Source organism: Barbus barbus (assembly GCF_936440315.1).
Source record: "Barbus barbus genome assembly, chromosome: 23".
Taxonomy (NCBI): domain Eukaryota; kingdom Metazoa; phylum Chordata; class Actinopteri; order Cypriniformes; family Cyprinidae; genus Barbus; species Barbus barbus.
Genome location: NC_136751.1, coordinates 18,905,702 through 18,918,228, shown reverse-complemented (window position 1 = coordinate 18,918,228; position 12,527 = coordinate 18,905,702). Strand labels below are relative to the sequence as shown.

The 12,527-nt window shown below is 36.3% G+C and overlaps 1 protein-coding gene and 1 pseudogene across 9 annotated transcripts; both read right to left on the bottom strand.

Moving 5' to 3' along the window:
• Positions 1-118: 118 nt before the first annotated feature.
• LOC306842983 (nuclear transport factor 2-like) lies at positions 119-8,081 on the bottom strand. 8 transcript variants are annotated; one of them, XM_079374224.1, is made up of 5 exons: positions 7,981-8,081; positions 5,146-5,267; positions 4,632-4,703; positions 4,227-4,325; positions 119-1,936 (listed from the first exon to the last, which is right to left on the bottom strand). In XM_079374224.1, the coding sequence occupies exons 2-5, from the start codon at positions 5,242-5,244 to the stop codon at positions 1,823-1,825; spliced, it is 384 nt and encodes a 127-aa protein (XP_079230350.1). In that variant the 5' UTR covers positions 5,245-5,267; positions 7,981-8,081; the 3' UTR covers positions 119-1,822. The 8 variants fall into 8 exon arrangements, with proteins under 8 accessions (XP_079230350.1, XP_079230352.1, XP_079230353.1 ...); XM_079374226.1 differs by having other exon boundaries at positions 7,970-8,076; XM_079374227.1 differs by lacking the exon at positions 7,981-8,081 and adding an exon at positions 7,523-7,842.
• A 628-nt stretch (positions 8,082-8,709) lies between these two features.
• On the bottom strand, positions 8,710-12,022 carry LOC306843012 (translin-associated factor X-interacting protein 1-like; annotated as a pseudogene). The gene is made up of 11 exons (XR_013785977.1): positions 11,980-12,022; positions 11,655-11,824; positions 11,369-11,440; positions 11,171-11,273; positions 10,953-11,068; positions 10,483-10,611; positions 10,225-10,383; positions 9,960-10,069; positions 9,748-9,871; positions 9,083-9,189; positions 8,710-8,943 (listed from the first exon to the last, which is right to left on the bottom strand). The product of XR_013785977.1 is annotated as a translin-associated factor X-interacting protein 1-like (transcript).
• Positions 12,023-12,527: the final 505 nt, after the last annotated feature.

Here is a 12,527-nt window from a genome sequence, read left to right as displayed (position 1 = left end):
GCTATTATAATAATTAAACTTATGACTCTTTTTTTATATAAGTGGTTGTCAGAAAATCACCTTCAACTAGTTTTAAACTATTCCCTCCACCTATAGAAATAACATAACAGCACACTTTACTTTGATCTGCTTTATTTCCACATACATGTAAGCAGCTGAAGTAGTCTCTTACTGTATTCACATTGTATCACTGTTGCTTTTGTTGGGAAAATCAAGTCTTCTTTTGCTCTTCCGCTTAAACCACAGAGAGAGTGGATATCTGCAGGGTCAAGCAAGCATGAAGTACACGTACAATACATGTATTCCAGCAAAAATATAATGCAAGAATGTGACTCATTATACTGATGTTCGAGCAGATCTGTCTAGATATTTCAGTGCAAAAAGCTACAACGCAGAAGACATCTTTCTAAAATATCTGTACCATCACTTGGCACAAAGGTCTTCGTATTTTGTAAATATGATTTTCTAATCCTAAACAATGAACATAACTCCTTTAGTGTAAACATTTTGTGGAAATGAGAAAATAGTCATCTTTTTCCCCACAACTAGTCATGTTTCAGGCTTTGTTTCTGTGACCCTTCTTGTACTGAAAATGTCAAAGTATAAGCCTAAATATGGAAGCTAATAACAGCTTTGGCCACACTGCATACTTGATGACGTTTACATTCATACAAGCGTATGAAACATCACATCTTCAAGATTTTTAACCAGTGGAAAACGGGGGAAATGAAACCTCTGAACTAAAACAGAAAGGGTACATCAAATAATAAAAGCACTGTGAAGATTCATCTGGGCTTTTTTGCTGGTTTCAAACTCATTCTTAACCTTAGCAAAACTTGTTTTATTTATGTGGCGGATGCTTATGATTTTTGCTCTTTTTAACAAGAGCATCCACTTATGATTCTACCATTTTTAGAGTTAGGAGAAATTTTGCAAAATAATAGCATGTAATCATTTGCTAATAATAGTGTTCTACAAAATAAACCAACATTATTTTTTAAAGTCTAAACAACTGCTTCAGGAAACACTGGCCACCTGTAAAAAGAGAAATAACAGCTCCGTTGTTTTCTGCTCTGCTCTGCTCAAATAAATCGTATTGTGAAATCCTAATATGAGGCAGTATCAAAAAAACAAACAGGCAAGCATAGAAAAGGGAATAAAAAAATTAGACGCAAAACCAGACAGGGGGATGAACAAGATGATGACGTTGTTAAGAAAAAGTCAAAGGTTTTATTTTGTATCTTGGCTTGGAAATTATTGTCACAGAGAGCAGTGAGCAGAAAGTGGGAAGCACACTGGTCTGAGGGGAAGGGGAAATTAGGGTGGTGTTCTTTGGATACCTAGAGCAACCTGACATCACACCAATTTTCAAGTGGGGCGAAAACAAAAAAAGATTCAACTTCAATGAGCATATTCTAAAACAAGCTGAACACACTTTGTACTAAAGTAAAGAAAGACAGTAAGACTGTTGTCAAAATCAGCAACTAAAATGTAAATGTCAAACAGCCGAGGTTAGGTTAATACGTATTTGTCCTGGTCAGGGCGTCCTCTGATATTTAAGCTCCCCATCATCATCATGCGGGTTGGCGAAGGAAAAGGGTCAGTTTGATGGATGTGTGGGCTTTCAGCAAAAAAACATGTCATTTCTTGAGTAGAGGCAGTACTGTATATGCCTGCATGTTTTCTGTGATTGACTGCTGTAATCCGGTGGCGTTTCTCAAGAGTGTGATGAATGAAGGGCTGATTGACAGGTTCGGGCGTCATCAGGGCAGAACCCCATCCTCCACCTTCCCCCACTTCCCTCCTGCTAGCCATGGGGTGTTTAACCAAAATTGTGCAGCGCCAGGCGGAACATGTCATTGGTGCAAACCCACGCCTCGTTAATGTTCTTCAGGATGAAGCTCTGATGGAATCCCATGATGGGGTCATCATCTGCCTAGACAAAGCATTAACACAGAGGAGACTTAGGCAGAGGCTCTCATACAACTGTGCAACACTTCATTAAGGAGTAGGGAATTAAACCCGGGTTAAAAAGTCTAATTACACTAAAACATGCAAGTTTCAAAGCATATTAGTTAGTAAAAGCTGTATTAAGGAATCACGGCAAACTAAAGGCTGATAGTCTATCACAAAATATCCACTTTTTTCCAACTAAGGACATTAATATCGTTACATAATTACGGCATATTTTAGCTGATGGCGGTGAAATCAAATATAAAAACATGACAAAATGTGGTACTAAGCAATCTGGGTCAGTTTCTCACACAAACACTGAGCCTAGTACTGAATTTAAATGATCTTCACTAATGAATCCCCACTAATCATAAAAAATCCATGACAAGGCATCACCTGTGTAATGTAATCTGGCCATATATTAGGTTATTGTGACCATGTTTTTATTCAATTCAAGTCACAAGTTTATAAAATGCTTTTTGTGCAAGATAAGCCATACGATTCGGTTGTTAACGGTTGTCATTTTTGCACACACTGTACTCAGTGGTGTTAGTCAACTAAAACTATTATTTTTTGGTTTTTTTTGTTAATTAAAATGAAAGCTGAAATCAAGTAAAAGAAATACTTAAACTTAAAAAGTTGAAGTACTAAAATTATTAAAACTAGAATAAAATAAAAAAATATATAAAAACTAATAAAAATGACAAAAGCACAACATTACTAATACTTAAACTAGAGAGAAAATATAAAAATAAAAAGTAATTCAAAACAATGATTTTATATCACTTATTTTACACCAATATTCAATCCCTATTCACTGATACATCATTTGATGCTGCATGTTTATAAATAGAAGATAAAAGCTCAATAGAAACACATCTGATCCTAAGTATTTTGAACAATGTCACATTAGTTTTTCATGTGAAGGTACTCTTTATTACAAAATAGTAGATGCACATAAAGACAGGTCAAAACAAAAGCTGATTGTTACGCGCGTTTCACACATACTCCGTTTGCAGTGCATATGAGGTATTTTTTCCATGCCCACGTTATCAGGTTAGAGCATTCACACTGAACACGGATGCTGTCTGGCAACGTGTTCCAGGAGTGTTGCGTATGCAGCATTGCAGCGTTTGTTTCTGTATCAATCTATTTTTGCTCTGCTGCATGCACTGAATTAAAGTGACAGCGCATTGTTCGTGGTAATAAATGAACATGGATTGACACTAATTACACCCTAAATGCATATAATTAAATCTACTGTGTTTCACAGTCAACACTTTGCTTTTTAGTTAGGTTTAAAGCCAGGAAAAGTGCACTTTTAGATAAACGAGGCAACACAATAAATGGCACTCGTGGAGGTAAAAAAATATACCAAAAACAAAGTTCTTTATGACTGGCAGGATTGCTTGTTATAAAGATTTAAATGCAAAAGAAAAGGCACATGAGTTGACTGTCAGTATTAGGTTTAATTTAAAATGTTAGTGATAGCTTTTAACGCAAGAAAACTGTTTCAATGTTTTGCCACTTGCTTGAGCAACTTAATATATAAAATGCATTGAATAATATGTTGTTTAGAATCATTGCATTTAAATGGGAACATCAATGAAAGATTGTATGGGTACAGTGAAAAATTATTTTCAGTAACAACATTTGGATTTGAAATCAGAATTAAGGATTAATGTTGTGTTTGTGGTATACAGCTGTGGATCAGTAGCAGACTGCAAATGCACAATGAGCCCGTGCTGCTTCTTCACTGCATACGTATTGCACACAGAATGCATTTTGCACACTGCAAAAGGAGTATGTGAGAAATAGGTCACCACACCCGAGTTTGTGCTCACTAAATTAAACATTTCTCCACTTTTAATGTTGTTGGCCACATAATGTCATTAAAGGTCACTGTCATTCATTCACACCAGGCAAACCTGCATGAACATATTCACTGTCATAGCATTCTCTGCCTATCGTTGATACACAATACTATCGTCACAACCCTAATACACTACAGCTCTGAAATGCTTATATAATCTTTGACTACGCAGTACTATGTCACATAAGGTGTAGCGAGAGGGCAATCAAGAGAGGCTTAAACCGTCCATGGCCACTCTCGATTTAAACGCCACTGGGATTAAGCTGATGTTATGCATTTCAAATGAGAAGAATGCCCTCCTAGACCTTATCACATACATATTTCTCTACAGTGTTCACCTCAAGCGCTGCTGTCATAGCATAACTGTCAGAGGTCAAAATTAAATGTAGAAAATACTTACTTTTAGTTGACCTACTACCATACTCATTATGCAGCTATCAGGGGTGGGCTGATGGTCTTGTGCTGTGATGCTGTGAGCTATTTTTGTGAAGGGCAGGCTCTGAAGAAAAAAAAATAACAAAAAGTAATGTATATAATTACTGTTTAAACCGAAAGATACATACGGTAATTAAACATCTGATCAATATTTAAATGGGGATGCACAATATATGGTCAATTTGAGAGATTTTTCAATTTATTTATTTATTGGATTGATAGTGGGGAAACTTCCAACCTCTGTTTTCAAAAATGAAATAGAGGAAATAAACCCATAAGGGTGAGTAACTAATGACAAAATTTTCATTTTTGGGTGAACTATCCCTTTAAATCAACCTTCAACTCTAACAAAACACACACAAATACGTACGGAAAGCTTTTCGACAATGGCTGCTTTTCCCTGGAATTGCTGACCCTCCCACGTAAGGCATGATGCATCAATCTAGGACAAGAAAAAAAAGAGCATTTAGTTGAGCTAAATCAGCCAAAATGTAGACAGCAAAGCAGTACTATGGTCAGTCTTTTTATGAATACATATTAAATCACATATATAAATACTCAACAACTATTCCTCAATATAAGTATTGTTTAACATATGTTGCTGAAAATATAGGTTTATGTATGAGGACTTTAGGCTCTTTTTAAAGGTCCAGTATAGAACCACATTTCTGGCCTGAAAAGACTCCTCTCCTGAACACACGACAAAACTTGTTTGTTACTGGGCATCTAGCGTCACTCTGCAAGACATAAACCAAGTGACGCTTTAAACACTAATATGATTGCAAGGCAGAGAGAGTAAAACATCTCTACTTGAGGTCTCTCTCAGCTAAGGGACTAGTCAAGAGAGAACTATCCTGAAGAAAAGAGCTTAATACAATACTCACATATATTGATCCAAGTTGAGTCCTGTCTGTGTCAAACAGGTGATAGTAATGTTGCACAAAGCTGGATCCTATTTGTTCCCAAATCGGCTTGTCTCCCATTCTGATTCACCCTGCTACAGGCACTGGTGGAGACAGAATAAATGACTCAATGTATACGACAGACTGAGGGTTGACAACAACAAGACAGAAAAAAAAAACAGAAACTTTAATCTACATTTAAAGGTGCACTGGCTTTTATTTGTGCCAACAGTACCAGTGATCTTGGACCTCATATTGATACCTAACAACCTGGGTTTATATACAATTGGTCACTATCATTCGTACTGTGTTTGCTACGCTGTTGGGTTTGTTAAGATGTACTTTTGTTTATACTTTGCTAAGGGCATTGCATACTGATTAAAAGGAATATGTGAAGTAAACGTTTTATTAGCAACGTGTCAATTGCATAATATCGGTGATGCCAACATGGCGGAGCCCATAAGGAATCAACCCACTCCATGTGGTAACAACTTCTCATAGGAGAACTGATTAACTAACTAATTCGGTGTCACCTTTTTAGCTTTTCTGGCACTAAAGAGACCTTATATAGCCACACCTCTTTTCAGTGCTGAGCTTGTTGTCTTCTGTCTTCCAGATTGTATTTCCATGGCATGAAGGCAAGATCTTACAAATTTATGAATGAACCACTCATTTTAAAATCTTCCCAGTCTACTATCATTTGTCATGACATCCGCTTAGAATATTACAATGCTTATGACTTTTGTTAACTCTACAATAAGTAAATCCACCTCACTAGCTAATTACTAGAGCCCGACCGATTTATCATCCGATATGAGCCTGTCACAGATATATCTGCATCAGCGTATATGCCACCGATATGAACATTTTTTTTACAGAACATAAAAGATAAAATGCTTGTAAATAGTGTAGGCTAATTAGCCTACTTAGTTTGTCCAGCAGAGCACGCTCCATTGTTTGCTACTGGCGACCCAGGTCACTGTAGTGACACCAGTGTTGCCAAGTCTGCAGTTTTCCTGTGGAATTGGGCTACTTTAACACTGTTGCCGTGGATTGTTTTTCCATGTCCGCGGGTTGAAGCGACCCCAATAACGTGAAATTTAACCCCTGAAAAGCAAATTGCATCAGGGGAACCCTGCCAAAAAACGTGTTCTGTTGGATGGTGATTTAATGCTACACTCTCACAGAATCCAGTCATAAAAATGGAATTTACTGTATAATGTGGAACTTCACAGAAATTCGTGTGTCCAAACTGTACTATAATATATACATAAAGAATATCGGCTGATATATCGATATCAGACATTTTTTTACTCCCTAATATAGGTATCGGCCCCCAAAAACCCATATCGGTCAGGCTCTAATAATTACTCTTCAACCGTGATGCTATAGAGCTACCGAAAAAACAGAAGTTCAAAGACAAAATTCTAAAGAGGTCTGCATGCTAGTTTCTCTGACACAAAAGCTACATATCAGCTTTATTTTAGGGGAAAAAAAATTTAAACATAGATCCCAACAATAATCAAACAACAAAATGAAAAAGCCAAACAGATCAAAGATGATAATTATAACAATAACTATAAGTAATAATAATTGTTCTAATTCTATGCGAATAGAAAACTATAACGATAATGACACAAAGGAATTATATTATTGGAATCATGAACATACTAACATTGAAAGCCAATCAGAATGCACCATTCTTAATCCTATTCTCTATTCTTTTCAATTTGGAATGATTTTAAAACAATAGTCTTTATTGTTATAATTATTGTCCTTGGTGTGAACGGACCTTTATAAACTTCTTTCGGTTTAGAAGCTCATGGAATTTAACACACTGCTGCTCCACCCTTTTAAAAACCCACGGATTTGTCAGCAACTTTGACTGGTTAATATATCATGTGATTGGGCCATGATCCTCTGGAGTTTTTCAAACTTTCAGTTTCTCTAATATCTATCGGTTTCCAGTGACATCTTACAAGTACAGTTCTGGAATACAACGTGTCTTTAGTTAATATGAGCAGTTGATGACAACTCCCTATAATTACACTTTCTCGCATACAGTAGTCGGCTAATTGTATGAATGACAATAACTACACTAACCAAACTAGTTCAAATTAGAACATTAATGACTGACATAAAAGCATTCGGCTGGCCATTCTAAAGAGGATTTTAGAGACTCTTGGCACTAGTTGGTTGCTAGCAAGTACTAACTTCATTTACAAATGAAGATATATCTGCATCAGCGTATATGCTGCTTCATTTACATATCGTCAGTGACGATATGAAGGCGTCCAAATTGTATTTAAAATAATTTCCGTCAAACTACAGCCACTATTTGATTAAGAATGCTACTAACCATTAAAAGTAGCCATGCTATGGTTATTAGCTGGCTTTCAATGGCCTCGCTGTAGACTGATTCATTTTAGCTTTAGCCGTAGACGTGCTAACACTTGCCTGTCTGTCTACGAGCTCACCGGCTAAATCTTGATGCGAAAAAGTTGTGTTTTACGTTGAAGTGGACGTTGCCTTTTGAATATCGACTCGGAGTTTGAATAGTAACGATCGACGGTCAACTTGGACCAAACGCACCCTCGTTCCGCTCTAAAAATACCCCAGAGCCATATGAGCTGAACGCAGGACCCTCGCGCGGCCCGTACACGCTCCTGTCCTATAGGCGTGTCCTATTAGCTAGCGCTTCAGATCATTCTTGGCAAAAAGCTCCAGTGCTACTTTGCATAAAGTAGTTATAAAGTAGTTATGTGCAGCGTAAATACAACGTTAACTGTTATAAATCATAGCTGACCAGCATCTTACCTCCGTGAGCCCAAAACCGAATCCCCGGTTCCAGTTATGGCGATTCCAGCGCGCCGAGAACAGAAGTTGAGCGGCCTCTTCAGTTTGCGCATGCGCAAAGCGCTTACACACTGCTTTAAATTTTGGTTCTTGACAGCCACTCAACAGATTCTCAGTGTAAACATAGTTGTTGATGTATTGCCTTCCAAATCTAGAACTAGTGCTTCGAGCAGCAGGTGAATCCAAGAATAGTTGACTGTAAATACGTTTTGTCCCTTAGGAACCATATTTGTGCAGTTTCTCTTCTATTTACAATTCTCTTAGAATTACATGTACAGAAAATGTCAGTTATTCAATTTAAATGTTGCATGTACAAGGTGGAAAATTGAGCTCTTGTTAATAATAAATTACATTCATTTGTTACAAATCAACAAAATAAAACTGACAAGCAAATACATATAAATGTACCATTTATTGACAATAAAAACAACTATTAAGTAACCTGTAGTGGACAATACAAATTAATATGGTTTTGTTGATGTAGACGTAAAAGGGTCAATATAAGACACGACAGTTTATTTTTAATGAAAAGCAAAAAATAATATGTTAAAGCAGCAAGAAGAGACATGAGGCTATTTAAATAATTTTTAAATTATTTAATTGTTGTGTCAAATTTGATATGTGATTTATCTAATTACATAACAATATGCAAACTATTAAAGTATTAAGGTATTTCTATACCCTAGTGCTTTGCTTGGTTTATATATGTAGTGTGCTATAAAAATATCGGAAATGTGCTTGACATCAAAGGTCATGCCCTTTTTACATTAGCCACAGAGAAACGCTGTAGCACAGCCTCCGTGTTAAAAGCTTGAGCACTCCTTTGTCTGAAAAGCTACACTGAGATTCCAGTCCAGAGTTTCAGAATCCAGTGAGGGATCGATAGTCTTGAAGACAGTCCTGAGGTGCTCTGCATCCACTTCCCTACATTGATGATATACAAAACAGGACAAAACTATGACAATACTATTATCAAAATCTAAACAGGATCAGTTAAATGTGGCTTTTACTTGGACATCTTTAATAACATTTTGTAAACAGTGGGTGGATGATGATCTCTTACCCTTTGCCTTCTAGTTGCATTCTCAGCTCGCTGATGTACTGGAGTCTCTCAGCAGTAGCTTGTTTTTTAACTAGACTCAGGAATTCTTTGTGTCGTCCATCTGTGTCCTGGAGTGGGAATGCGCACAAAACATGATGTTCTAATATATTTATATATGCAGTGCTGTTTAAAAGTTTGGGATATTTGTTGTTGTTGTTGTTGAAGAAATTAACCATTTTAATCAAAAGTGACAATACCAGTACATTTACAAAAGATTTATATTTTAAATAAATTCTGGTCTTTGAACTTTATAATAAGCAAAAAATATTATCAAAATAATGTATCATGATTTAAAAAAAGAAAAGAAAAGAAAATCATGTGATCATGTGACACTGAAGACTGATGGCTGATGAAATTCAGTTTATTCAGCTTTGCCATGAAAGGACAAAAAAATAAGTTTTACATTTATATAAATATGTATAGTTTTCAAATAGAAATAGTTATTTTAAATTAGAATCATATTTCCAATATTATTGTTTTTAATGTATGTTCAAACTAATAAATGCAGCTTTGGTGAACATAAGAGACTTTTCAAAAACATTCAAATATCTTATAAACCCAAGCCTTTAAATGGTAGTGTATACATTCAACTTAAATTAGGTTATAGCCAAAAATTTCAAACTGACCTCTGTATAAAGTGTCTGATAAGCAATGCGCACTCCATTACTCTTCAGCTCTGTCTGAGCCACCGCCAACAGCTCCTCTATGTCTTGATCTGCCTTCAGAGGGAAAGCCTTCTTCAATGCATCACTGAAAATTAGAACACATCATTTAATAATAATAATAATCACATGACAATCATACATTTTCAACTGAGGGATTCTGAGTTTTTGCTCACCTAAATTCTAAGACAGTTAGTGATTTGCATTGTGTTGTGTCACTTTGAATTAAAACCTTGAGCAAGTGAGACAGCAGCTGAGTCTGTCCATGGTAGATACTCTCATTAACCTGCCACAAAATTACAGTCAGCAATATTATATATATATATCCAAATAAACATTTGATATTTTGGGGGGCAGCTGAAAAACCTGCTTTAATTGAACTTAATTGTTCAGCAGTGCTATGGAGATTTACACAAATTATTATTTAGATTAAGCGCAAACCTTCCCAATCAAGATGTCATTAAAAAGGCAAATGAGATCATCTTCAAGATTGTTCTGAATGCTTTCCATCAAGCTGTAAGCCCACTCTCCTGCCTTATCCTTATAATGTTCCACAAGATAGCTGTGAAGAAACATCTGCAGATCTCTGGAGTCATCACACTCCATTGAAGAAAAATGTGTGGAGAAATACAGCATTAAATACTATAACTAGTGACTGTTTAAACAAATCAAGAGAGGATATTGGTATGCCATACATACCTTTGCATTCTCTGCGTTTTTTTCCCTCCAGATGTCTTTAGTAACTCTGACTACATCTGCTTTCTTGAGCTTAAGATTCTTAAATTTCCCCTCATACTGTAGATAAATGGGGATGTCACTGGATGTGCACTGTGAAAACAACTTTACTTCAGCCTAGCAAAGCTGGTGTAGTTCGTTTATAGCCTATGTTTAGCATCTTATTTTTTATTTCTTTTTATATGTAGGCTAAATAGATAAAAATAGATAAAAATCATAAACTTCTTTCGTCAAAGAGATTATTTTCTGCTACTATTTTCTGAACTTTCACTTTCACTTTCAATATTTCACTTTCAATAATCCAAAAGCCAAAGGAAAAATCCTATTGGGTTTTTACTGAGAGAACCAGGGTAATACTAACTTCCATGCTGGCCAACAAAAATACGTCATCACTGCAGTGCTCTATTGCTATTTTTGATGTTAAGAACACTTTCAAGACCAGTGAAGAACTCATTTTGGCCATTCATCTGCTGCAGCAAGATCTTCAGCCTCTTTTGGCTGGATTGACTTTCAAAGAGTTCTTTACACCGCTCACTGCCTCCTAGTATGTCTACAACACATACTACATAAGATTATCTCAAACATAAGCTTAACTGCACTATATAAAGAGCAGATATGACAGCTTATGCCTGGACAATTCAGATACTGTTACCTGAACATTGTTCCCAGTTTGGTCTGGGAGTTGTAACAATGTGTTTGTTATCAGAGCCATGTTGCACCACAGACTGATTGGAGTGTAACACAGCAGGTGCTGACTGTTGATTAGAATAATGTTTAGTAATCAGATGAGTTTACGATTACTCATTTATCATTATAGACCTCTTTAAAGTCTGTTTCTCTGCTCAAGTACCTGACAATGAACCTCAAGCAGTGTGTCATACTCAGACTTTAACTGGTCAAAGTCTGTCTGTAAGGTTTCCAGCTAAAACATGGACAGACATCACATTAAATATTACAATCAATTACATATCATTATTTCACGCTCAATGTTTAAGAGTTACTCTTTTGGGTGTTTGATTTATTTAATGCATTCTTACTGAACAGAATTATTCAATATAAAAAATAAAAAAAACATTGACCCCAAACTTTTGAATTGTAGTGTAGTAGATAAATAATACATATGTTTTTCTCCATACCTTTATTAAAGTCTCCTCATGCATGTGATTCAGGTTATCCCAGTCTCTTCGTGGGACCACATCACTGTATTCGGCTTGTAGGCGGTTAAGCTCAACTTGGACTTTGGTAAGGTCCTCTCTACACACCTGCAAAGCCATTTTCACCACCACAGGATCCTCAGATTCGTCCTCTGAGAGGAACAAGCAAAGTTTCTGTCAAATCACCTCCTCGCTACTCAACCGACTGCTGCAACTCACTCCTGGCAATCAAACCTCTGTAAAAAGCTCCAGCCTAGCTAATATTCATCATCTTCAAAACAAATCCTGCCTGGCTGTATTTAACTACTTTTGATGAGGTCCACACTGATTTCTTTGCTCTGTCCAGTCATCATCAGCAGAAAAAAACCCTCTCTATGAATGCTTTGGTTGTTATTGTCCCCACTCTAGCTATAACATGACTGCTGCACTACTGGATTTTTAAATGGAAATAACATTTATTAAAATTATATTTCTTATTGTGGTATTGTAATTTCAGGTAAGAAAAAATAATACACACATAACTGAAATGCAGGACACTGCTTGCGTCTTGAAGGAAGAGTGACAAAGCTCTTAATTTTTTAAGACAGGTGGTCACCCTACCACTGGCTCCTTATACTCAGACTAGGGGTGACCCCGAATAGTCGACCATTCGATGCTTCGATAGGAGGAGCCCGATTCGACACCCAATCTCACAGTCGAATATTCGCGGGGTGTTATGATCATGCCATTTTGGAAATATGGGGGTGCTCAAATCTTTGATTTCACATAAAACTACCAGTTTTCTCCCAATAAGTTAATATACTGCCAAATAAAATAATGCTGTAAATATGAATCTGAAAAGAAAGAAGCTTCAAA

Bases quoted from the DNA above. Each gene is read 5' to 3' on its own strand.
- LOC306842983 (XM_079374224.1), bottom strand. From the start codon at position 5,244: ATGGGAGACAAGCCGATTTGGGAACAAATAGGATCCAGCTTTGTGCAA. The intron at 4,326-4,631 runs GTACGTATTTGT...TTTTTTCTTCAG, and splicing joins CCATTGTCGAAAAGCTTTCC to AGCCTGCCCTTCACAAAAAT. The intron at 1,937-4,226 runs GTAAGTATTTTC...TGCTTTGTCTAG, and splicing joins TGGTAGTAGGTCAACTAAAA to GCAGATGATGACCCCATCAT.